A 27,646-nucleotide genomic window follows, 5' to 3' on the forward strand; every position below is an offset into this window, starting at 1 on the left:
CTATATAACTGGTTAGTTGTTGTTGTTCTTTCTTCTTAAAGAGAATCATGACATCAGGAAGGTGATGCTGTGACATACAAGTGAATTGGATTTCAGTGAGGGAGGGCTGTGCAAGGTCACCTGGCTCACTTTTCCCTCCAGAGCCACCTGGGTCCAGTGGCTAGATACAGATCAAGATAAAAACAAAAACAAAAAAACAAAACCCAATTGGTTAGTAAGCATTTAATTCATTACATAAGCCATAATACAAAAGCATGTGTATGATCACCCAAAAGCATATTTTATATCACACAGACTTTTACCAGGCTCTTTCAAAGTGGATGCATTAAGGTGAATGTGAAGCCTATGTTTGGTCCTTCCCGCTGTTGCTCACCTTTGTGGCCATGAGTTAGAGGAGGGTGAAAAGAAGTACTTTGGACAAAGTATAAGAGGGAGAGGAATGTCACAACTCTGTTCCTGGAGATTTGAATTGAAGGTCTCTGGGTGATAGACATCAGGCTGGAATCCTATCAGGTTCTCCTTTGCCAGTGCCTTTCATTGAGTCTGTGCTGTTGATTGATCTTTTATCCACTATTATATAAGCTCCTTCACTAGATTGTGAGCTCCTTGAGGGTAGGGAAGGCCTTTTACCTTCATTTTTATCCCCAGCTTTTAGCAGTGCTTGACATAGTAGATGCTTTATAAATGTATGCTTGATTTTCTATTCAAAGGGCACGGATTGCCTTATATATGAATAGTGGCTAGGCTATTCAAAATAGCCACTAGGACCAGGAGATTTTCCAGCACCTTGTGCTTCTTATAGTGGCTACTAGTGCCAACCTGTTGGTTAAATGCATGGTTTGTTTGGATTATTAAGGTGAGGTAGTAGATACAGAGTCTTTGAATTAGGAAAATCAGTTCCAGTCCTGCCTCTGATACATATTGGCCTTATGACTATTGGCAAGTCACTGAATTCAATGCCCTAGACCATTCTCTAATATAAAGTTTCTTAACTTTTTATTGTTGTTCACTGATCCCTTGTAAGAGGTCCAGGGATCCCAGTCAGAAACCATTTTAAGGATTATAGAGATTTTAACTAATTTAATTAATTACGGATATGTTAATCTACATTGGCATGAGTTCCTCACTGGTAACTTCGTGTTTCAAAAATATTACAAAATTAGAAAAGCTTATAGATTCTTAGAATTCTATGGATTTCCCTGAAATTTTTATTTAAAACATTTTCCAGTTTGGAAAGATTTTCCCCTTTTTTTCATTTGCTTTTTTGCCTATTTAGAAGCACCTTAATTGAACTTGCATTTCATTATATGTTGAATTTAAGCTAATGCCTAATCTCATATTTAAAAAAAATGTAGCTTTTATTGATGCCATAGTAAGTTGAATTTATCCTAATGAGTAAGATTTAATGTTCTTATTTTATGCTAAAGATAAACACTTGCTATTATGTGATTAAGTAATGTTCTTTGTTGCAGTGCAATGCAAGTTAAATTAGTGATAATGTTGAAAACTTCCAGCATTGATGCTCACATCTTTTAAATTAAATTTCCTTCAAGTATTCTGGATTCTAAGAATGCCTAATGACACTAATGATGAAGCTATAGATGTAGTTCTGAACTGGGCTATTAATGATCTGGTTTTGGAAATGTGAAATTATTAAACATTACAGGGAGAACAAAAGAGCCTATTTGTAGTTTGTAGGTTACCTGCCTCGGTGAAGTATTCTAGCATCCACAGGGAGAAAACCTGGAAATTAGTTATGAAATTGCCTAATTGAAGTAGAAAAAGAAATAAGACTCAAGGCCTTCCTGCAAATGGGGCAATGTTGTGCAATGTATATATGAGATAAAATTGGCATTAGCTTAGAAATTCCTTGAGGGTAAGGTATCTTTGTTTCATTCCCAGAGCTTCACAGAATGCCTAGCATAAGAGGTGCTTAATGTACGTTTATTGATTGATTCATCTGGAAGTGGAGGGCAATCTAGATAGAAGCCAGAACAAGAACTATACTATGGCAAATCAGAATCCTCAGGAGAACTACCATGTCAAGATGGGTGAGGAACTAGATAGGGCATGCTGCTAAGGGACTGCAGCACTTGGCAAAGGACTGCGATGGGGACATAGAGATGACTAGTTCAAAGAAACCAGATTTTGATTTTTGTACACTTTGAAATATAACGACTGTCACGTTATATTATTTTAATGCTTGTGGAGGCTAGACAAACAGCTGGTCATTGGCATGAGTACTAGCAAACCTTTTGAGGAGTTATTTGGATTCCCTGGTTAAAAGAAGAACAGGAGCAATGAACAGCTAATCAAACAGAATCCAAGAAGAGACCCTTCACCAGTTGCAGCAGGGACTATTAGAGTTTAATAGCAGCTTAGATTAGAGGTGTCAAACTCATGGCCAGAAAATTCCCAAGTGCACCAGAACCAGATTAAAATATAATTGGGATGCACTATTATTAGTGGAGGTGTGAATGAGTCCAAAAATTCTGGAAAGCAATATGGAATTATGACTAAAAACCCTATTAAACTATACATACTTTTTGACCCAGAGATATTGATACTAGGCTTATACTCCAAAGAGATCAAAGAAAGGGTAAAAGGACCCATAAGTACAAAAAATCTGGACTGGAGTTCTATCCACTGTGCCATCTACCTGCCCCAGTACCATCAATGTTGTAAAGATAATTAACTCCGAAAGACACAATGACTCATCCTAATTCCAAAGAATGAAAAAGTATCATATCCACCTCCTGATAAGAGAACTGATGTGCTCAGAGTGTAGACTGAAACCTATTTTTTTCCTATTTCTTTTTGCTCCCTAAATATGGTTAATGTGGAGATTTGTCTTGCATGACTATACATATTTGTAATAGGTTTTTTTCCTGATCTTCTGAATATATGGAGAAAGTGTGAGAGGTAGGGAGAGGAGTTGAATTTAAAAAAAAAAATGAAAACACTGCTTTAAAAAAATACAAATGTGCAGGAAAATATAACTGGGAAATGTTTAACAAAATACATAAAGATACAGTATAACACAAGTAATGTTAATTTGTGGTTTTCTAAGTTAATATGAGGCCCACGGGGCCCTGTTTCTATTTGAGTTTGATATGACTAAATCAGATCAGAGATGTGGAATTTGGCATGTGGGTTGGGAAGTCAGGTAAGTCTATCCTGATTTCAGGGAGAGTTCTGTTTAGATAGGGAGAAAAGATTAAATGCAAGTGGCTCCTTTCTATCCTAAAACTCTAGCTATGGAGGCCCCTTGGGAGCAGAGGGCAAGCTATAAAGCTGGAGATTACAATAGGCACCTTAGGCTATCCACAAGCCCAGGAGATCATGGAAGAAGTGCCAAGTCTAAGCCAGTCAGTTGATAAGTAATTTATTAAGCACCTTCTATGTGCCAGGTACTATTAAGTATTGGGGATACAAAAAAAAAATAAAAATACAGAAGACAGACTCCTAAGAAAGCTCATGGTCTATTGGAGTAGACTATACACTAATAAAATTGTACAAACAAAATACACTTGTTTAGATGCTCATTCATATCCAACTTTTAATGACTCCTTTTGGGGCTTTCTTGGACACTGGATATCTAAGATAATGATGATAGTTACTGGATACTAGATGATTCTAGTTACTAGAGTGGTCGGCCATTTCCTTTTTCAGCTCATTTTACAGAAGAGGAAATTTAAACAAACAGGATGAAGTGACTTGTCCACAGTGCCTGAGGCTGGATTTGAATCAAGTCTTCTGATTCTAGAGCCAGCTCTATCCACTGCACCGCCATGCTGCCATGCATACAGGATAAACTGGAGATAATCAAACCTCCCACAGGGAAAAAGAATTTGAGACAAATGTTGAAGGAAGTCAGGAAAGTCAGGATGAAGAGGTGGCAGAAAAAGCATCCCAGTCATGTGGAGGGAATAAAGGAATAAAAATTTGAAAGGAGCCAGGTTGTGAATATAACACAGTGAAGATTTTACAAAACAATGTTTATTTCAAAAGGTATGATCTCAAATATACAAACTTACTCCTCCAAGCCTAATGATTCTTAGTAAATGTTGTCTTCCTTGGAAACAGGTGCACATGATTTTATGCTAGTTCAATAAGGGTACAGACCTTAAAATTTTTTTTAATTTAAAACTTATTTTTAAATTTTATTAAAATACATTTTATTGATTTCCTTTGACAAAAGTTATTTCAGCCTTTTCTCCAGATTAAACTCTTTTGTGTGACAAAACAAAACTATGAAGCAAAAAAATTTAGGAGTGACTTCATCTGACTGTGTGTGTGTGTGTGTGTGTGTGTATATAAATATAAATATTTAACCTCTGGCTACTCTGGCAAGATGGCGTTATATTTCATTATCTGACCTTTGGAACTTTCAATAATTTTCCTCTTGTTATTCAGAATTTGACTTTCTTTTAGTAATCTTTTAATTTAATTTAGTCATTATGTATATTATTCTCTTGGTTCTGCTGATTTTGATTGTACCAGTTCATATATATCTTCCCATGTTTCTTAGAATTCCTCAGTGTTTATTCTTTACTATATAACATTCTATGACACACTCCAACTTTGTTTTGATATTTTGGCAAAATGGCCATTATGGCTAAAATAGTTGCTATAAAGAGTAATAAAAATCCTACCAAAAATTTAAAGGACAAGTAATTCCAATACTATATAAACTATTTGGAAAACTAAGTGAGGAAATCCTATCAAATTCCTTTGTGACATAAATATGATACTGACATCTAATCCAGGAAAAGCCAAAATAGAAAAAGAAAACTAATGACCAATTTCCCTAATGAATATTGATGCAAAAAACTTAAATAAGCAATTTAACATTAAAACAGCAAGATTACAGAAATATGTCACAAAGAGCATTATACAATGATCAAGTGAAATTTTTATCAAGAATGTAGAGCTGCTTCATTAGTAGGAAAACTTTTAAGCATAAATGATCATATCAATAACAAAAATAACAGAAATAACATGATTCTCTTAGTAGATGCAGAAAAACCTTTTGACAAAATACAATTCATTCCCATTAAAAACATTAATGAGCATTTTTCACATAAATAAAATCAAATATAAACAATTGGAAAAATATCAATTCTCATGGGTAAGTTGGATCAATATAATATAAATGACAATTCTGCCTAAATCAGTTAACTTATTCAGTTCCCATATCAAACTACCAAAAAATATTTACATTGCTAGAAGAAATAATAAAATTTATCTGGAAGAAAAAAAAAGTCAAGAATATCAAGGAAATTAATGAAAAAACACACGAAGGAAGGTGGGCCTAGCAATACCAGATCCCAAACTGTATTATAAAGCAATAACCATCAAAACTTATCTCACACTAAGAAACAGAGTAGTAGATCAGTGGAACAGATTAGGTACATAAGACACAGTAGTAAGTGACATAGTAACCTAGTATTTGAAATACCCAAAGACCCCAGCTTCTAGGATAAAAACCTCACTTTTTGACAAAAACTACTGGGAAAATTGGAAAATAATATGGCAGAAATTAGAAATAGATCAACACTGATTATACTACATACCAAGAAAATATCAAAATGGGTACATGATTTAAACATAAAGGGTGATATCATAAGCAAATTAGTAGGTCAAGAAATGGTTTATCTGTCAGATCTATGGAGAAGGGAAGAATTTATGACCAAGCAAGAGATAAAAGAGCATTACAAAATGTAAAATGATCATTTTAATTATAACAAATTAAAAAGATTTTGCACACCTCTCCCCCCCCCAACAACAATGCAATCAAGATTAGAAGGAAAGCAGACAGCTGGGAAAATTATTATAGCAAATGTCTCTAATAAATACCTCATTTCTCAAGTTTATAGAGAACTAGTCAAATTTATAAGAATACAAATCATTCAATACTACCTAAATTAATCTACTTCCTCAATGCCATACCAATCAAACTCTCAAGAAATTAACTTACAGAGCTAGAAAAAAATAATAACAAAGTTCATCTAGAAGAACATAAGGTCAAGAATTTTAAGAGAATTAATGAAAAAAATGCAAATGAAGGTGGCCTAGACTGTACCAGATCTAAAACTATATTATAAAGCAATGGTCATCAAAACCATTTGGTACTGGCTAAGAAAAAGAGTAGTCAAATCAGTGGAATAGGTTAGGTTCACAGGACAAAATAGTAAATGATTATAGTAATCATTTGATTTGACAAATTCAAAGACCCCAGCTTTTGAAAAAAGAACTCTCACTATTTGACAAAAACTGCTGGGAAAATTGGAAACTAGTATGGCAGAAATTACGTATTGACCCACACCTGAAACCCTATACCAAGATAATGTTGAAATGGGTTCATGATTTAGAAATAAAGAGTGATATTTTAAGCAAATTGGAACAAAGGATAGTTTACCTCTCAGATCTGTGGAGAAGGAAGGAATTTGTGGCCAAAGAAGAAATGGAGTACCTAATTGAATACAAAATGGATAATTTTGACTATATTAAGTTAAAAAGTTTTTGTACAAACAAAACCAATGCAGACAAGATTATAAAAGAAGCAATAAAGTGGTTCTGATAAAGGCTTTATTTCTAAAATATATGTAGAGAATTGATTTAAATTTATAAGAATTCAAGCCATTTTCCAATTGATAAAAGGTCAAAGGATATGAACAATTTTCAAATGAAGAAATCGAAACTATTTCTAATCATATGAAAGGGTTCTCTAAATCACTGTTGATCAGAGAAATGCAAATTAAGACAACTCTGAGGTACCACTCACACCTCTCAGATTGGCTAAAATGACAGGAAAAGATAATGATAAATGTTGGAGGGGATGTGGGAAAACTGGGACACTAATACATTGTTGGTGGAGTTGTGAACTGATCCAACCATTCTGGAACTATACTCAAAGGGCTTTCAAACTGTGCCCACCCTTGGATTCAGCCGTGTTTTTACTGGGCTCATATCCCAAAGAGATCTTAAAGGAGGGAAAGGGACCCACATGTGTAGAAATGTTTGTGGCAACCCTTTTTGTAGTGGCAAGAAACTGGAAACTGGATGCCTATCAGTTGGAGAATGGCTGAATAAGTTATGGTACATTAATGATATGGAATCTTATTGCTCTGTAAGCAATACAGACTTACATGAACTGATGCAAAATGAAATGAGCAGAACCAGATCATTATACATGGCAACAAGATTATACGGTGATCCATTCTGATGGGATGGCATTTTTCAACAATGAGATGATTCAGGCCAGTTCCAATGGTCTTGTGATGAAAAGAGCCATCTGCACCCAGAGAGTGGATCACAACGTAGTATTTTCACTCTTTTTGTTGTTGTTTGCTTGCATTTTTTTCTTTCACATTTTTTTTCCTTTTTGATCTGATTTTTCTTGTGCAACATGCTATAATTGTGGAAATATGTATAGAAGAATGGCACATGTTTAACATATATTGAATTACTTGCTGTGTAATGGAAGGGATTTGGGGGGAGGGGAAAATTTTGGAATACAAGATTTTATAAGGGTGAATGTCGAAAATTATCCAACCACATGTTTTGAAAATGAAAAGCTTTAATTAACCCCCCCCCAAAAAAAACCCAAATCATTCCCCAACTGAAAAATGGTCAAAGGATATGAATAAGCAGTTTTCAGATGAAGAAATCAAAGCTATCTTGTCATATGAAAAAATGCTCTATATTACTATTGATTAGAGAAATGCATATGAAAACAACAACTGAGATACCACCTCAGTTTGGCTAATAAGATGAAATGGAAAATAATAAATGTTGGAGGGGTATGAAAAAATAGGGACACTAATGCATTGTTGATGGAATTGTGAACTGATCCAACCATTCTGGAAATTTGGATTTATGCCCAAAGGGCTATAAAAGTGTGTACAACCTTTGATCTTGGGTCTGAATCCCTAAGAGATCATAAAGGAGGGAAAGTGACCCACGTTTGCAAAAATGTTTGTAGCAGCCCTTTTTGTAGAAGGTTGTTATCCCAAAGAGATTAAAAAAGAAAGGAAAAATACCTATTTGTACAAAAAATTTTTGTAGTGGCAATTAATTGGAAATTGAGGGGATGAGCATCATTTGGGGAATGGCTAAACAAATTGTGGAATATGATGTAATGGAATACTATTGTGCTATAAGAAATGACAAAACATAACTATGCTGCAGAAAAAGGTAGGAAGACTTACATGAACTGATGCAAGGTGAACTGAGCAGAAGCAAAATATTGTATGGAGTTAGCAGCAATATTGTTACAATGATGAACTGTGAATGACTTAGCTACTCTCAGCTACACAATAATCCAAGATAATGCCAAAAGACTCGTGACAAAATGCTATCCACATTTTTTCCCCTTTTCTTTCCTTACCCTAGAAATGGCTACCATTAGATACAAATATGTGTGAATACACATACATACATATACATGTTACACCATCATGTAAATACTTCTGTTTATCAATTTTCTCTGAATGAAGATAGCATCTTCCTTCTTATTTTGTAGTTAATTTGTGCATTTCACTCTTTATTATTTCATTCAAGTCTTTCCCTGTTCTTTTCCCCCTGAAACCATCAAGCTCATCATTTCTTATAGCACAGTAGTATTTTATCACAATCATATATCATAACTTATTTGATCATTCCTCAATTGATGGCCATACCCCAAATTTCTACTTTGCCAGTGCAAAGAGTTTCTGTACACAAGGAACCAGCATAACCTATGAGTGCAGCAACACTGGGGCAGGGACACTGCCAGCTGTGAGCACTTAAGGGAGGGGGAAGATTATGGTTTAGGGTTCTTCCCAAAGGAAAGTTGAAGTAAAGTAAAAGCACCAGTCTTCCACCTCAGGATTAGAGGTACTTAAACTAATACTTCTCACCAAAAAAAAAAAAAAAAAAAAAAAAGAGAGAGAGAGAGAGAGAGAACCCAATCATAAAAACTTACTATGGGAATAAGAAAGATCGACTTTCATCTTTAGAGGAGGGCAATGAAGTTAAACAAAAATAATAATCTCTTCTACTTCAAAAAGTAATTTTAAATGGTTACATGCCCAGAAAGAATTTATAGAACTCAGAAGACTTTCTTTTGTTTGTTTGTCTTTTTGTTTTTCCTCAATCTCTATCACTTGATTTTTAGTGAATCATCACAATATTGCTGTTACTGTGCACAATGATATACTGATTGTTCTTTGTATCATATTCATGGGGGTCTTGCCAGGTTTTTCAGAAATTACCCCCCCCATTTATATAGCGCAATACTATTTCTATCATAGTCATATGTCAATGTGGACAATATAACTATTTTTAGATGAATTTCCATTACCTTTAATTTTATAGTTTTCCTGGCATACAATGGTATATAGTATTTCCTGATATTCTTCCTCCTCCATGAGATGGTAAGCAATCTGATGTTACATATATACATTCATGTAAAATATTTCCATATTAGTCATTTTGTGCAAGAAAGCTTGAACCCCCCCCCCCCCCCCCCCCCCCCCCCCCAAAAAAAAAAAAAGTGAAAATAGTGTGCTTTAGTCAATTTTGAGATGTCATCAATGTTTTCCTCTGGAGACAGAAAGCATTTTATCATGAATCATTTGGAATTTGGAATTGTATTGCTGAGAATGCCCAAGTCATTCACAATTCTTCATCATACAATATTGCTATTATTGGGTACTAATGTTCTCCTGGTTCTGCTCACTTCATTTTGCATCAGTTCCTGTAAGTCTTTTCAAATTTCTTTTGAAAGTATCCTTCTTGTCATTTCTTATAGCACAATATTTCACTACAATCATATAGCACACCTTGTTTAGTCATTTCCCCAATTGATGGACATCCCCTCAATTTCCAGTTCTTATCCATCACAAAAATAGCTGTGACATTTTTTGTACAAATAGGTTTTCTCTTTTTTGGCAGATTTCTTTGGGATAGAGACCTAATAGTGCTTTGCTGGAACAAAAGAGCAGTTTTATAGCCTTTTGTACATAATTTCAAAATACTCTCCAGAATAGCTGGATCAATTGCTGTGTAATGGAAGGGACCACCATCAACAGTGCATTAGTGTCCGTTTTCCCACATTTTGTTCAATATTGATCATTTTCCTTTTTTGTTATATTTGCCAGTCTGATGGGTGTGAGATGGTACTTCAGTTATTTTAATTTGCATTTCTCTTATCAATATAAAACATACAAATTCTCTAGTCTTTCAACACTAAAATTTTCAATTTTGTTTTTGTTTTGTTAATACCTTTTGTCTGTCTTAGAATCAAGACATTTCCTGTTCCTTTCCATGTCACTATCCCATGTTAAGAAATAAAAATTAGGGAAACTTATTAACAAATAATGACATTGATTAATTTATGAACTATCTATTATCAAAAGGCTCATTGCTTAGTACAGTAACTGACACACAGTAGGCCATTAATGTCTGTTGATCAATTGAAAAGGGGTTAATATACTAAACAGCCACATACTCTCACATTATTTTGTTACCTATGCAAGGAACAACAGCACAAGTGCTGTATCCTTTCCAGCAATGAGGACCCAGCTCTGGACCCACAAGGATAAAATTCCTGTTTAGAGGGAGAAAAAAATCCAAAGCAAGGGCATCAGGCTCTCTAGCAATCTGTGGCTCATTACACCTTCATTCCAAGGCCCTTGAGGGAACTTCTCTTAAAGCTTTGGTTTGACATATAATTAGGAGCTACCCAAAAATAATGTTTTAATTCTTTTTTTTTTTTTTTTTGGTGGGGCAATTGGAGTTGTGACTTCCCCAGAGTCACACAATTAAATGTCTGGGGCCAGATTGCCTCAAAATAATGAAAAAGCCCTTACAGAAAGATGCTTAGTATATCAAGTAAATCTTTTAATTTATAAATATATATTATATACTTAATAAAGTACAAAACACATAAAAAGTATTAGATGGCTATTTCCTTGATCACAAAGGAAATGTTTAAAACAAGACTCAAAAGCACACACTGACAAATATTTAAACATGATATAGTAACTCATAATTTTTATTATATTCTCCCAAAAGATAAAGGTTTCTAGGAAACTTGTGGGATTGCTAAATGGGCCAATCTTAAATATGTTCACTTCAGCTCTACACTGTCCATCTGCTCAGTTCACTCAAGGCCCATTTTTTTCTAGCAAACCAAGCTCATCCTGTCAGTGGTTACTTTTCTTCTCTTCTAAGAATTACTGTCCAAACAGGAAACACTTTCCACTATGCAAATTGCACTGAATCCTGGAATCAAGAGATTCTTGAGTTTACAAGACTGCTACCAAGACTAGAAATATTCATCTCAGAATTAATACTTGGTGACCTCTGCTCAGTATAAGAAACAAGGAAGAAGCTAGGGGCACTGAGATTTAATCAGTCTTAGACTGCACATACTCTCACTGTCATGTATGAACAGCTGCCAAAACTGTGAAGGGATGAATCAATTGTCTCTCTCATCACTGAAAGTCTGAGTTATGCTTGACATACTTGACCATCAGGAAGACAGTGAGCAAGAAGGTGAAAGCACTCCTTTTAAACTCTACAGAGAGACTTGGCTCAGTAGTCTATCATTTTTGGCATACCTAGGTCCCCTTCCTCACCTATCAGGGACTAAGAGACCAATCAGGAGCTTTTGTTCTGGAATATTCCTGACAAAGATTCCAAGTTTATGTGTCATTTGAAGAGATTTATTATGGGGCCACTGAAGAAGCCAGGAAGCATGTTGAGGTTTATAGAAGTGCTCTAGTTAAAGCATGGTATGGCTAACAGTGGGAAGGGAGGAGGCCCAATTCCATGGAAGTGCCCTAGTCCAACATATCTGAGGCTCTTCTCTGATAAATACCATTATGCTTAACCTGGAAAGAAATTCATTCTTGATACCTGCTCCCCTTTCCAAAGATTATTCTCTTTAGCAGAGAAAACCTTCAAAATAAAAACCATGCAGCTCTCTTCTCTCCATTAATGGTTTTAATCTTTCCACTACCAACCATGGTCCAACCCCTCCTTTGATTCTTCTTTTCTTCCAAATTTAACCAAACTCATCCCCACCCTTTTATTTTTAATCTCAAATTAACTTAATTGTATTTGGACAATCATTAAAAAGAGAAAAACAATTCAAATAACAGATGAAACCTGTTACTACATTCAATGGTACTATGAGTACATGATTTTGTGATTCTGGAATTTCTTAAGTGTGTCTATAATCTTGAGAATGGCAGAGCTAATGAGAATTTCTGATCAGTTAGAAGGCCCCTGATTAACTGTTCCCTTGCATTTTCTGTTGAAGCAGTTTATATTGTGATGTGGGTCCATCTTTAATATAATCACATGAATATGTAAAAAACCGCTAACCATCAAAAGTTTTCTTCCCATTTAAGAAGACAAGTTAGTCTTCTATCTTCTGATCAAGAATTAGCTATAGCGAAAAATAAAATTTATATCCGATTATTTCTACAGCAACCACTTCTGTGCAACCTTCTCTCTAATAGAATGACTTTTAAAAAAGAGATCCTAACCCTTTTCCGGTCACAACTGTTGGAAGATACTGTTATTACGTTTAATGGGCATCTTGAGGGATTTTCAAAAGCAATTCTGTCCATTTCTGGCTTACATGAAGCTGAGATACGATTATGGTACAGTCCCCGGGTCTAGGCCTTCCTGAAGCATCAGACATCCAGGTCATCGTCTGGATCTTCCTGGTCCAGGTAGTCTTCAGCATCTGGCTCATAAAATATTTGGCTGGCGGAAGAGGCCGGAGCAGGACGAAGCAGGGACTGTTGTTTCTCAGAACTGAAATGGAAGGGCAAGGCGAGCGTATCGCGGGCCTCTTTTTCCTTCTCCGATAGGTGGATGTTAAAGGTCAGGCCCGCCAGAGCGTCCGCCGTGGCCGCCGGGGGTGCGTGCTGGAGCGGGGCCTCCAAAGAGGGTTCCTTATGGAAGCGCAGGCTGAAGTCAGGCAGTACGGAGAACCAATGGGTCTGCTCGGTGGGGCGGTGGCGGGGCTTCGGCCGCAGAACGCGGGCCACGGCGCCGCCCGCGCTCCCTCCCACAGTCACCTGCACCTGGGCCAGGCTCCCCAAGGCGCCCACGGGCCCCGGCCCGTGCACGTCCTCATGCAGCAGGCCCAGAACCCGGAGCTGGCCCCGGCCCAGAGCCCGCAGCGCCTGGCAGAGGGCACTGCACGGGGCGCGGAGCAGCAGCCAGCTGAGGGAGTCCACGGCCAGGGTGCACGGCCCGGCGTCTGCTCCCCTCAAGCACGCTCTCAGGGCCCCCAGGGGCCCCCCGATCCCGGCGCAGCCTTGGGGATCCCTGAAGACATCGTGGTAAACGAGCCGGCGGTTGGTGTCCGAGTCGAAGCCTTCCCGGAAAGCCTCCTCGCTTACCTCGCAGCCCAGGACGTGCACTTGCTCTCCTTTCAGGGCGATCTCCCGAATCAAAGCCTTCAGCAGGCTCCGGCCCTCCCACTCCACCGAGTCTCGGAGCAGGACCAGATCGCCGCGGCTCGCGAGCAGCTGCAGCATTTTCCCTGCCGCTTCCCAGCCGCAGACGCGCCCTGATGGCGTCACGGGGCTTGAGTTCAGATCTCCTTTCACTCGCGCGGGTCCCAAAGGCCTCTTCGGGTCGCGTACTTTGACGTCACAGGCCGCCCTCCGCGCGGGAGGCGGGGCCGAGGAAAGGCGCGCCTGCGGGTCCAGCGGCAATTTCGAGAGCCGCGGCTGTGCGGCTTGTGCGGTGAGAAACTGAGGGGTGAGAGCGGGGAAATACAAAGAAGCAGAGGAAGGATTGGCGGCCGCTCTCCCAGACCAGCGTAAGAAATTAGTGCCAGCGGAATACGGCCTTTCGAAGAGAGCGTCCCTTCTTAGGTCGCCGGGATAAATAACCGTTATAACCTTTGTGAGCGGGCGCTTCACGACGGACAGGCAGTGGGCCGGTGCGCGTGCGCCACACTACTCCCTCTACCTGGACAGCTCTGGCTCTCAAATTGTCCTCAAGGTTACCTCTGTTATCATTTTAACAAGCTTGGGAAGTCCAGGCCGCTAGGTGGCGCAGTAGTAGTAGTAGACGCTGGATCCGAGTTCTGTGGGACTCCCTCTGGTCAGTTCACTTCAAGCTCTGTCGGCCTTGATTTCCTCCCGTAAAAAATGGAGAAAGCTACCCTCAAAATTGTCTCGCGGAAAAAAAGCAAAGCACTTGGAAAACCTGGAGAGCTGCATAAATGCGAGTACTAAAATAAAGATGGCATGAAAATAAGTTAGCAAAGAAAAAAAAAGAAGATAATTATTGAATCGCTCAAGAAGAATGGAAAGTTAATCGGAGGACCCTAAGTTCTCAAGAATGAAATTCTGAAGACACAAAGGAAGATAATTCTCATGAAGAAAAAGTCGTCTGATGTGGATAAACAGTGAAATCAAAAATCTGTACGGCAAAGGAAGAGCATATGATAGAAATGAATATACAGCATAAGTTTTGACATAGCCCTTTTTAGACGTCTACTTTTTAGAAGTAGAAAAAGGAGCCCAAGACTAGGAACACCTTTTGGTTTTGTTGACCACATATATACAATAGAAGATAGCTTCAGACACTAATTGTGAAGCTCTGGGGCAAGTAAAAACTTGTGTCAATCTTAGTTCCTTCTGTAAAATGGGGCTGATCATAGTAAGACAGTGACAGACTGGAGCTTGGAGGAGTGGGCAGATGCCTCTAAAGTCAATAACTTGCTTTAGACTGAAATAAGATGCTTCAAACTGGTCCACTGATAAGCAGAATTCCCTGTTTGTGGTGATCCAGGTGTAAGGTGAAGAGGGCAGCTGTGAGGTGACAGAAGTGAGCAAACTTGGTGGAGAGACATCAGCCAAGAATCACAAAGGCAAACTTGTCTTCTTTGAGTGGATCATCAAACTGAATGGGATTGGTACTTCCAAGTCATGAGTGATAATCAGAGGACACATTGAGGTCTTCAACTTGACAGATGAGAACAATGTCAATGAAAAAAATAGCTTGCTAAAGATGGCCCTGATACAATTCTTTTGGCCTTAATGAAGCAAGAAGGTGTGACAAAGATCTAAGATTCAGTGGAAACTTATGTCAGGACTCTTAAAACAGAATTTATGCAGGGAAAGATCTTACCTACTTTAGCTAGTCAGCCTACATGCAAGATCATTCTGGAGTATGCTTTCTTAACATCACCAGAGGACTTCTTTAGGGTATTTTTTTACTCATGAGGTGGTTCAGATCTTTACTCATGTTTTTGCTGTATTAGAAGCAGATGAAGATTTAAAGTTTCGCTTGCTGGATGGAAATGTAACTGGGGAGTTTTTAGATTTGGTCCCTAAAAATAAAATTGTGATGAAATGGAGGTTTAAATCTTGGCCTGATAAAAATTTTACTACTATTTCCTTGGCTTTTATTGAAAAAAAAAAAAAGGCCTTCTAATGGTAGTCAAGGGCATCTCATTGCCAGAGGGAGAATGGACAAAGGCTGGCAATGGTAATATTTTGAGAGCATCAATCAGAACTTTGGTTATGGTGCATGCTTATTCTAATGTTAACTTCAACATGACCATGGTCCATCCAGCACCTCAATTTAGCTCTCTACTGTCCTAAAGATGTAACTGGCAGAATTGCACCAAGCCAACCACTATTGTGGGTTTTAGGCCCCTTCCTATTCATTTATTATGAGTTTATGAATGTTTTCTGCTGGGCAGAATCAAATGGTAAATTCTCTTTTATGTATACATGCTAAATAAACATAACTTTTAAAAAAGGGTCCAGGGTTTGTCTTTAAGATAAAATGAGGATATTTGTAAAGCATTTTGCAAACTTTAAAGTACTACATAAATGCCACAACAACAATTACTTCTATTACTACTTTTACTTTGCAACAATTGGTCATTAATTATTTTTGCCTTGCTACTCCAATAACCAAGTGGGCTCTTTTTCTCCCTGGTGGTTTGTGTGTCAGTGATACTTCCTAGTTAGTCTGTTGCTTTCTTTGCTCTGCTCTTGCTTCTGCAACTGCTCTGATAGTTGTTACTAGGAAGAGGAGAGATGTCCAATGCTTTTGAGATTTTATCAAAGGAAAGAAGGCAGAAACAGGAGTTGGCTCCATCCCAAACAGACTTGCTGCCTTGTGTGTTCATGGGCAAGCCCTCTCCTTCTTGCTTCCTATTTTCTCCTGGGAGCTCAGCAAAATGGAGAATCCCCATTGCTCTTTTAGCTGTAATCTGAATCCCAAAGTCCCTAAATGTGGGATTCTCTCCTCATAGGTGGACAGCAATCTCCTATCCCTGCATGTGGGGCAGGGCAGAGCTGTTGAGAACAGGAAAGAATGCCAATGAGTCTCTTTAGGTCTTTTGTAGTTGAGTCTTTTAGGGCTTTGTAGTTGCTTTGAGTATTTCTAGCTTCCACCTTCAAAAAAGATGGAAAATGCCAACTCTACTTAAGGATGCTGAAGGAAAAGACTTTTAAGAAGCCAAGGAGAGGAATTTTTAATCTCCATTATGTCCCTATCTCCAGCTTGCTACATTAGAGATTTTGTTGAACTTCTTGGTGAGATCTAGCACTCTCAACTAAATGAAATTAGTTACCTCACTACCAGTGATAGACCACCTCCTACACTATTGTTTGTTACATATTTTCATTATGTATGCTTTCTTTGATATCTTTTTTGATAGAGAATTGGATAAATGGGTTTCTTCTGTGTTTATTATGGAACTGGTGTTTAGAGGGAAGGTATTGTGTGTCAAGCCTTGATTATAAACCTTGGAGGAGTGATGTCTTTCTTCCCCTTCCCCATCTCTATTGATGACTAGCAATCAGTAGTTTAGGTTGAGACTGAAAATCACATCCCTTAGAACAATATTTAAGAGAACATATATCTTATAATTCTAGATCAGGATGGCTCCTTTCTTCTCCACCTCCCCAGAACAGAGTGGCCAATCTTCAGGCCCCAACCATCAACTTCTTTTCCTGGAAGAAAATTGTTTCTTTTAGAGAAAGGTCAGAGAAGAAATTGGGAATGACCATTTGTTTTCCTTCAAGCCACAAAATGATACCCTTTTGCTAAATGATGGGGACAGCCCTTGCTATATAGATATCTTAAGAATTCTGGTTCAGCTGTCAAATCCTCATGGATAATGAAAAAGGTTCTTTTAAATGTTCTCTAAAGGAAAGTTATAAATATTACAAAGAATGCAAGAAACATTAAGTACCTTTCATATAATCACCACAACCCTGGAAGGTAAATGCTATTATTCTCATTTTACAGTTGAAGAAACTGAGGCAGAAGTTGAGAAGTTAAAATTAAGGGTCACCTAGCTGTTAAGCTATCTGAAGTAGTATTTGAACTTAGGTCTTCCTGATATAGGGTCAGCATTTCATCTACTGAAATGCCTAAATGCCTCTAAGGAAAGACTAAGTGGGGTTGGTGGTGGGCCAATAGCAGAAAATAACGAATGTAAAAAAAGCAAAAGGCTTCACTTTGTTTATGTTACATACATTGGTATTTATCCACTTCATATTTATGGTGTTTTTATGAGTACTTGTTTTTCCCATTAAAACATAAGCTTCTTTTGAGCACATATTGTCTTGTATGTTCTGTCCTTTCACAATGATTAGCACACAGGAGGCACTTAATAAATACTAATTGATTGATGAGATCACCTTTTCTAGATACTTATGTCTAATGGAATTAAAATCAAACTTGCTAACTTATTCTTCTCCCTGTCTTTTCTTTTGGGGGGACCTCTGTCATTCCTTAGGCTTATCATACTTTTTCCATCCTCTTTGATTTTTTAAAAGATCATTGACAATAGTTCAGTACCTAAGTCAGTCAATAAACATTGTGTCCATTATATTTCATAGCAGTGTACTAAGTTACAGAAATACAAAGAAAGGTACAGTACCCAAGGATAAAATTCATCTGGGTCTGATGAGTTGAAATATATGAAACAGCTAGATTTTCTCTCATTCTTTCCCTACTTATCTTGAATGCAATTTCCTATTAATCACTTTTCTTTCCTTCCTAGTCCAAAGACTACTTTTCTTTGCAGAGAAAACAAAAGCCAAGAAAGAGCCCTCCACAGTCAGTAACTATTATCTCTTCCACACGCAACTGCAGTATTATACTGTCTTTGAGGTTTTTTTAACCAATACATTTTAAAAATTATTTAAAAAGCCTTTTTGTTGTCCTTAGATTTGTCTGTGAGCCTCATCTTTCTAAGCTTTTGCCCTTCTCATAAGATTGTTCTATAGGCCTTTTGTGTCATTCTTCCACTACCTTTAGCTTCTGCTTAGTTGATATCTTAAAAGAAAATCAACAAACTTAGTTCCCTGTGCATTCCCATTATTATTATTTTTTTAAAACACATTCTTACTTTCTGTCATTTTATTCCTCCAGACTTTTTTTTTTCTTGATATCTCTGGAATTTTATTTTAGAAAAATAAGGGGAGGGGAGGAGCAGAGCCAAGACGACAGAGTAAAGATAGGGACTCAAGCAAGTCTTCCCTCAAACCATTTGAAATACCTTTAAATAATGACTACAAACAAATTTTAAAGCTTTATAATCCACGAAAAGACTGGGTCGAACAATTTTCCAGCCGAAGGCAGCTTGGAAGTTCAGCAGGAAAGATCTATTGCATGGGGGTGAGTCTGGAACTCTTATTACAATGCAGACTACGTCAGCCCAGGCCCCACAAAACAAGGAACACGTAGTGGGACTTCTGAATCTGCAGCAGTGGCAGCAATCTCCAGACCTCTCATCCCACAAAGGCCAAGGACAGCTCAGCAGAAAAGGTTTGGTGCACTAGATGTGAGGTGAGCCCCAGCTCAGGATCAGGCTTTGGAAGCCATTAAATCAACAGCAGTGGCAGCTGGGCACTGATAGCAGCAGCAACCGGGTCAGCAGCAATGATCCAAGCAATGGCAGTGACTGGGATAATAACAATGGTGTCTTCCAGAGATCTCAGTCCACAGGTAAGGGGGCTGGATAACAGGTTAGAGGGATGGCAGAAGCCTCTTTGCCAGTAATGTGGCAGGACTCTATTGCTTTGCATACTCAGGTCTGGGTAGCAGCATTGGCTCATAGTATGGGTCCCTAGAAAAATCTCTGAAAACAGTTGCACAAAACCCCTGAACTTGGGACACCATCCACCATGGAAACAGCTCATTTTTTTTTTTAAATTATAGCTTTTTATTTACAAGATATATGCATGGGTAATTTTTCAGCATTGACAATTGCAAGGTTTTTGTTCCAACTTTTCCCCTCCTTCTCCCCACTCCTTCCCCCAAGATAGCAGGTTGACCAATACATGTTAAATATGTTGAAGTATAAGTTAAATATATATGTATACACGTCCAAACAGCTATTTTGCTGTACAAAAAGAATCAGACTTTGAAATAGTGTACAATTAGCCTGTGAAGGAAATCAAAAATGCAGGCAGACAAAAATAGAGTGATTGGGAATTCTATGTAATGGTTCATAGTCATCTCCCAGAGTTCTTTTGCTGGGTATAGCTGGTTCAATTCATTGATGCTCCATCGGAACTGATTTGGTTCATCTCATTGTTGAAGAGAGCCATATCCATCAGAATTGATCATCATATAGTATTGTTGTTGAAGTATATAATGATCTCCTGGTCCTGCTCATTTCACTTAGCATCAGTTCATGTAAGTCTCTCTAGGCCTTTCTGAAATCATCCTGTTGGCCATTTCTTACAGAACAATAATATTCCATAACATTCATATACCACAATTTATTCAGCCATTCTCCAGTTGATGGACATGCACTCAGTTTCCTGTTTCTTGCCATTACAAAGAGGGCTGCCACAAACATTCGTGCACATACAGATCCCTTTCCCTTCTTTAAAATCTCTTTGGGATATAAGCCCAGTAGTAACACTGCTGGATCAAAGGGTATGCACAGTTTTATAACTTTTTGAGCATAGTTCCAAATTGTTTTCCAGAATGGCTGGATGCATTCACAATTCCACCAACAATGTATCAGTGTCCCAGTTTTCCCACATCCCCTCCAACATTCCATGTTATCTTTCCCTGTCATTCCAGCCAGTCTGACAGGTGTGTAGTGGTATCTCAGAGTTGTCTTAATTTGCATTTTTCTGATTAATAATGACTTGGAGCATCTTTTCATATGGCTAGAAATAGTTTCAATTTCTTTGTCTGAGAACTGTTGAAACAGCCCAATTTTAACAAAAAGTTAAAAGTCAAGTAATAGGCTGGGACAACAAGTAAACAAAAAAATTCTGTTCAAAGAAAATTACTGTGGTGACAAGTTCAAAATAAACATTCAGAAGATGATAACAAAGTCGAAGATCCTACATTTAAAATTTCCAAGAAAAACAAGAATTGGTCTCAGGCCAAGGAACTCAAAAGGGATTTTGAAAATCAAGTAGAGGAAAAACTGAGAAGAGAAATGAGAATGATGCAATTGGCAATACAAAAAGCTAATGAGAAGAATGACTTTTAAAAAGCAAAAATAGTCAAATGGGAAAGGAAGTACAAAGGAAAAAAAAAAGGAGGTATTAAAGAAAAACCTTAAATATTAAAATTGAGCAAATGGAAACTAATGACTTTATGAGAAATCAAGATACAATAAAACAAATCCAAAAGAATGAAAAAATAAAGTGAAATATCTCTTTGGAAAAACAAATGATCTGGAAAACAGATTCAGGAGAATTTAAAAATTGATTGGTCTATTTGAAAAGTATAATTTTATTTTTTATTTTATTTTTTTTTCCTTCTCCAATTCATTTTATTTTTTTATTATTTTTTTCTTCTTCTTCTTTTTTTTTTTTTTAATTTAATAGCCTTTTATTTACAGGATATATACATGGGTAACTTTACAGCATTAACAATTGCCAAACCCTGAAAAGTTTTTGTACAAACAAAACTAATGCAGACAAGATTAGAAGGGAAGCAATAAACTGGGAAAATATTTTTACAGTCAAAGGTTCTGATAAAGGCCTCATTTCCAAAATATATAGAGAATTAACTCTAATTTATAAAAAATCAAGCCATTCTCCAATTGAAAAATGGTCAAAGGATATGAACAGACAATTCTCAGATGAAGAAATTGAAACTATTTCTAGTCATATGAAAAGATGCTCCAAGTCATTATTAATCAGAGAAATGCAAATTAAGACAACTCTAAGATACCACTACACACCTGTCAGATTGGAGACAACTCTAAGATAGCACTACACACCTGTCAGGAGGGGATGCGGGAAAACTGGGACATTAATGCATTGTTGGTGGAGTTGTGAACGAATCCAACCATTTTGGAGAGTAGTTTGGAACTATGCTCAAAAAGTTATCAAACTGTGCATACCCTTTGATCCAGCAGTGTTACTACTGGGATTATATCCCAAAGAGATTATAAAGAAGGGAAAGGGACCTGTATGTGCACGAATTGTTTGTGGCAGCCCTTTTTGTAGTGGCTAAAAACTGGAAACTGAATGGATGTCCATCAGTTGGAGAATGGTAGAATAAATTGTGGTATATGAAAATTATGGAATATTACTGTTCTGTAAGAAAAGTATAATTTTAAAAAAGAGCTTGAATATCATCTTTCAAGAAATTATCAAGGAAAACTGTCCTGATAGTCTAAAAGTAGAGAGTAAAATAGAAATAGAAACAACTTTATTATATTTAAGGATATCTTCCCTTGGAGAATTTTTCATCATGGGATCCTTTCTAGTCTTCCTCTGAACCCTATAAAATCTAGTCCTCAAGAGTCTAGCATGCATGACAGATTATTCCTAGTTTTCCTCTCCTCTCTTACACAAATTTTAAGTTGGGATGGTCACTTTCTTCCCAAGATTTACATGGTTTTGACCTTCATTAACCAGTTCCTGGTTTAGGGCAGCTACCTGGTGCAGTTGAGAGTGCTGGATCTGAAATAAGGAAAACTCATCTTCTCTAGTTCAATACCAGCCTCAGGTACTTTTTAGCTGTATGATCCTGGGCAAATCATTTAACATTGTTTACCTCTGTTTCTTCATCTGTAAAATGAGCTGAAGAAGGAAATGACAACAACTTCATTATCATTGCCAAGAAAACCCTAAATGAGGTCACAAAGATTGGATATGACTGAAAACAACTAAACAAGAACAGAAGAAAAAACCCCCCAAAACCCCACAATTCTTCCTGGTTGTTGAAAACAGAACAAAATGGAATAGCAGTACCCTTCTTTGCTTTTAAAAGATTAAATTATCAATGAAGGATGGCAAGGCAATAGAGATTAACTGCTTCTGGAAAAGAGGGAACTTTAGCAGACATCTAAATAATTTGAGTCATCACTACCACAGCTTTCCTCTGCCAGTTTTGTGAGCTGTTTCCAGAACTACTAATTTATTTCTTGTTGAAATTATCTCTGATGCTAATCTTGATTATATTTTCTGCCTCCATTTATCTTCACCAATATGTTCTCCATGATGCTTATAGTCTCTGGTTCCTATGTTAGCTCATGTTTTTTTATTTTACAATATTACCCCCACCTATTTACCATAGGATTCCTTTTGAATAAGGTATAACCTTCCTGAGAAATATTTCAGTCATAAGTTTCATTCCATCAAATCTCAATGACAAATTGGGTGATCAAATTTGCCTTTTTGTATTTGGATCTTTTGTTCCCCTTTAATGCCCCTTCACTCTGGGCATTTGGGTACAGAAATCTGAGATCACTGGCTTTATTGCCTTCTTCCCTCCCTCTCTCCTTTCCTTCTTTCCTTCCTCCCTTCTTCCTCCTTCTCTGGAAATATTTCACTAAGTTGCACAAACTTTCTATCAGATACAAGGTACAAAATTTTACTATATATTTGGAGGAAAGGAGAAATAAACAGTGCCAAATTCTTGTTTACATATTGTAGAGCAATTCATTTCCCTCTCTCTGTGATGTTCTTTTCTACCAGCCTGGAGGTCCTTTTGCTGACGATATTATTTATTTAATCATTTACAGTCATTGATATCTCTGCTTGAGATTCTATCATATAACATCAACATGTGTTTCCTGTGTAACTATTAAAACCTTACTGATAGAATATCAAAAAGAATAAACAAAAAGCTGTTGGAATTTTCAATCAACTACCCCTGCTGCACATTATTTTTCCAAGTTCTAGTTTAGATACTTCTAAAGCTTTAGGTAAAAATCTTTTTGTGATAGATTCAAGTGAACACCTAAGAAAGAAGTTATTCAACTACAAATCACAGATGAAGGCATGCACATCTGTCTGTATAGATACACACGTTTGTGTGATAACTTATATAATTACATATATATGCATGCATAAAATCAGAGGCATAATTTTAAAACACCCATGTAATCTTAAAATTCATTAAAATTACTAGGAATTAAAATCAACAATCAACTTAATTTTACCTTCCATCAATTGTACTTCTTGGACATCTCCAGTTAGACTGGGTTGTATTAAGGCAACAATCTCCACTTCCTCCCAATTGGAAAATCAGACTCTATCCTGGGAACGATCCTGGCTTTTAATAGGTCAAAGTATGTTCTAGCCCTTCATAGTTTTTCCTAGATATCTCCAACCATGTTACCTCTCATGTATCTTCCACTTCTTCCCTTTCCCTCCCCTCTCCTTTTTTCCTTCCTTTTCCCTTTCCTATCCACTTCTTTTTTTTTCTTTTTCTCAATTTTGTCTTTGCAATTTATTATTGTTGAAAGAATTGTTTTCAGATATATTCATAGATCTTTAGATTAATATCTCATAAATTCTTTTAAAAAGAAGCTAATTTGATTTACTTTATTAAGCCAATAAAATTGTTTTGTATGATTTTTTTTTTTGGGGGGGTAGAGGGAACTTCCAGTAAGGACACTTCAATGATTGCAGATCAGCAACTCATTTGTAAAGGGCATTTGCCTGGGGGCTTTGAGAGGCTAAAGTGCAAGCTCATGGTCATTTGGCTACCATATGTCAAAAGTAGTATTTATCTCACATGTCTATCTCTCTTCAAGACAAAATTCTATCTAGTATGTATGTATGTATGTATACACATACATATGCCTGTACATATGTGTATGCATGGATATAAATGCACTATATAATATAATCTTCTAGTGAGAATAACACAATGACACTACCAGAAGAAATTGGCTTGGATTGTCCTTCCATTCATCTAACTTGGCCACTCAGTCTCTCCCTATATGCTGTTCATCCTAATGCTTGTGTTCTTTCTTGCTGAAAGCATGTATATTTGTGGGAGAGTATGAACTAGTTCTGTGGTGAAATGTTCCATTAATGCTTTACCTACTGTGACATCTCATTAATGTGTTTATTTTCAATTAATTGTGTCTTCTAGCTGACTAAAGAAAAAAGTAAATTTTGTTGTTGATGAGGTCCTGTAAGTTATGGTTTTGAATGGATGCTGATGCAGAGATGGTCCTGATAGCTTTTCTGGAAAATCTGTGTTTGAGGAGGTTACCCAGTACTTCCTGGACAGTAATTCATTAATGACAAAGAAAAAAAAAAGTCTGTATTTATATATATCTATAACTATGTCTATGTCTGTTTGTCTATATCTAATCTTTATTTCCATCTGTAATTATCTATCTGGAACCCATGGAGACCATGTAGATTATGAGTATCCATGAGCCTGTCTAGATGTGGCTTGAAGGGAGGCAAGAATAGATAGCTCCTCAGACTCCTCCCAACTGTTCTCCAAAGGAGACTTTGATTCCTTCCAAAAGAAGCAGTAGGAGGTTAAGGGCCAGGGGCTAGATAATCTATGCTCCTCAAAAAGAGGGGATTCCTGTTAGTCTAGGAAAAGTAATTTTTACTCAAGTAGTACTCCTCATTGCTCCCTTCTTTTCACACAGGTGTGGGAAAATGAATAATGAATCTCCATCATGAGGAGACAATCAATGTAATTGATGCTTTGAGTCTATACCTATGCATTGTATACATTGAACATATTATACATACATATAGACATAGACATACAGACACCTTCTTTCCCTCCCTCTTTCTTCCCCTTTCTCTTGTCCCTCTCCCTCTTTCCCTCCCCCCCTCCCTTTCTCTATCATTGGATCCCAGCCTGTGGCTTACCCTCATTTCGATCTATTGGTTTTAGTTTCTTCTGGCTAGCCCTGCTCTACTGCTACCCATGTGATAGGCATGATACAAAATAAAGATTTCTCATTTTCTTGGATTGCTGAAACATCACCAGAGCATTAGAATAGATGGAGGCCATGTGGGTGAGATAGGAAAGAGGAAATGGTTGGAAGTTTGGGAAAGAAATATAAAAAACCTGTATTAGGTAAAGTCAATGTGAATAAATTGTTTTATAACAATGGGATAAAGAATTGATTGTTTTCTAATAAAGGAAAAAAAATCATTGAAAAAGCACCTCAATAGTAAAAAAATTATCTCAACTTTATTCTTACACTGGTTTTCACTTAATAAAAGAGAATTTATTCTAAAAGGAAATGTTTGAGGATTGAGGCAGAAGGCAAGGGCTCTTGAAAAGGAAAAATTAAATTCCTGAAGATTTTCTTTTACATTACTCTATATAAAATTGTGGGTCTTCTCTTTAAATAGCCTTTTTTTTCCCTTTCAACTAAAAAAAAAATCTAAAATCAACTTCCATTAATTATGGGAGGATGCTGTTTTTCTTTTTATTCATCTTCATAATAATAATAATAATGCAATGAATTTCTTATAAAATAGCCTAAATATAATTTTGTAAACTCATAACATTTCTGAATGGTAGCACATGCTATTCTTCCTATTTTATACTCAAAGAGAGTGAGAAATAAGTAATTTAAATGTCTTCTGAAGTGCTCTGTTAAATTTCTCATAGAAGGATTGAATGGATCAGACAGATCATTCTGGTATTCATTGTTTCTTAAATACTTCAAAAACTTTTGTATTGGTATGGCATCTCCTTCCAGTGACAGAGATCACTACTTCTTTGTAACTTGGTGATTTTTCAGAAATTGTGATGACTGAAAAAATGCATTACTCTGTGGCTAATCTAGATTTGTGATGCTGAGAATTTAGGTGAATTTTTGACTAACAAACACATAGTCCATCACCAAGACCATGATTGAAAATTTTCAGTTTGGTAAGACTGTCTAGAACTTTCATTCAATTTACATAATCTTCAAGATTATATAAACTTCAGAGTTATCTAGACACCATGAGATATTAGAATATAACTTTAGTAGAAGTTATATTCTTCTATAAAGCATGTAATGATTACTTATCAATATTTATTTCATACTCTTGGTGTCTTCCTGCCCTTTTTTCCTACTTTTTTTTTTTTTTCATTTCTTCTCTACTATCTCAATAAGGCTGAATATACAATGAAAAAAGGCTATGAAAATGACCTTCTCCCATGACTGCCTGAAATGTTTAAAGAATCACAAAAGGGAAAACCACTATATCTTAAGGCATCCTATTCTACTTTTGGAAAGCTAACTAGTTGTTAGGAAAATTTTCCAAACTCAAATCAAAATTAGCTTCTTTGCAATTTCTACTTATTGTTCCAGGTTCTACTTTCTGGGGCCAAATGGAATAAGTGCATTTCCTTCTCCACATGAAGATGGCTATCATTTTTGCTGAGTCTTCTCTTCTCCATATTAAAAGTGCCCACTTCTTACAATCCACTCTTATATGCCAAAAATTATATGTTCATCTTATTTATGCTTCATTTTTATAACTGCTTTCTATCTTTATCTCCCCCACTTTATACTTGTGAAGTTTAATATTTTGGTACCCAAATGCTGGATTTTACACATCCCTATTTCATTTCATTTTATTAGCCATCCAAGGGATCTTGCCTGTCAAGATTCTTTCAGCTCCTGATTTTGTCATTCAATGTGTTAGCGGTCCCTCCTAGCTTTGTATCACTAGCAAATTTGATGAACATATGATCTATGCCTTTATCCAAGACACTGATAAAAGTGTTAATCAGACTAAAACCAAGCACACATCTCTGGGACGCTCCACTGAAGATCCCTGACCCTGTTCAAATGAGTCATTAACAGCTACATTTGAATTCACCCATCTATCTAATTTTGAATTTATTCGGTTGTATTTTTGTCTAATCTATATCCCTCTATCTTCTCTACCAGGATATAATATAATACTTTTTCAGAAGTTGGGCAAAAATGCATATAAATTATATCCAAAGAAATCCCTCCTCTTACTAATTCAATGTTCATATATATATATATATGAAATTAATAGACTGGCATGCTCTGCTCTTGATGAAGCCATTCAGGCATCTACCTTTTAATGAACTGTTCTACAGTTTTCCCCAGGAGTCAAAGTCAAATTCACTGGCTTATAGTTTGAGGACTATTAGTTTCACTTTTTTTTGGATAGTTATGACATTTGTTCTTCTCTACCTAACCTATTTCCTATGACCTTTCACCATATTATTGAGAGTAGCTTATTAATCACATCTTTGTTTGTTTTTTTTTTTTTTTTCAGGACCAGAGGATGTAGTTGATCTGAACCAGGTGACTTGAATTCATGAATGGTGCTAGACATAGTTCTGCTATCTCTTTACATGGGTATCAATTCTCTGACATTTTTCTCCTTGTCATGTTCCATATAAAATTTCTTCCCTATATGCAGAG

At 36.8% G+C, this 27,646-nt stretch overlaps 1 protein-coding gene and 1 pseudogene across 1 annotated transcript; one reads left to right on the forward strand and one right to left on the reverse strand.

The window, feature by feature from the left end:
* Positions 1 to 12,500: 12,500 nt before the first annotated feature.
* Positions 12,501 to 13,619, reverse strand: ELP5 (elongator acetyltransferase complex subunit 5). Its single transcript, XM_012550670.3, has one exon. The coding sequence runs from the start codon at positions 13,545 to 13,547 to the stop codon at positions 12,693 to 12,695; it is 855 nt and encodes a 284-aa protein (XP_012406124.1). The 5' UTR covers positions 13,548 to 13,619; the 3' UTR covers positions 12,501 to 12,692.
* A 294-nt stretch (positions 13,620 to 13,913) lies between these two features.
* On the forward strand, positions 13,914 to 17,733 carry LOC111721069 (annotated as a pseudogene).
* The last annotated feature ends 9,913 nt before the right edge of the window (positions 17,734 to 27,646 follow it).

Source organism: Sarcophilus harrisii, chromosome 5 (genome assembly GCF_902635505.1).
Source record: "Sarcophilus harrisii chromosome 5, mSarHar1.11, whole genome shotgun sequence".
Classification (NCBI taxonomy): Eukaryota; Metazoa; Chordata; class Mammalia; order Dasyuromorphia; family Dasyuridae; genus Sarcophilus; species Sarcophilus harrisii.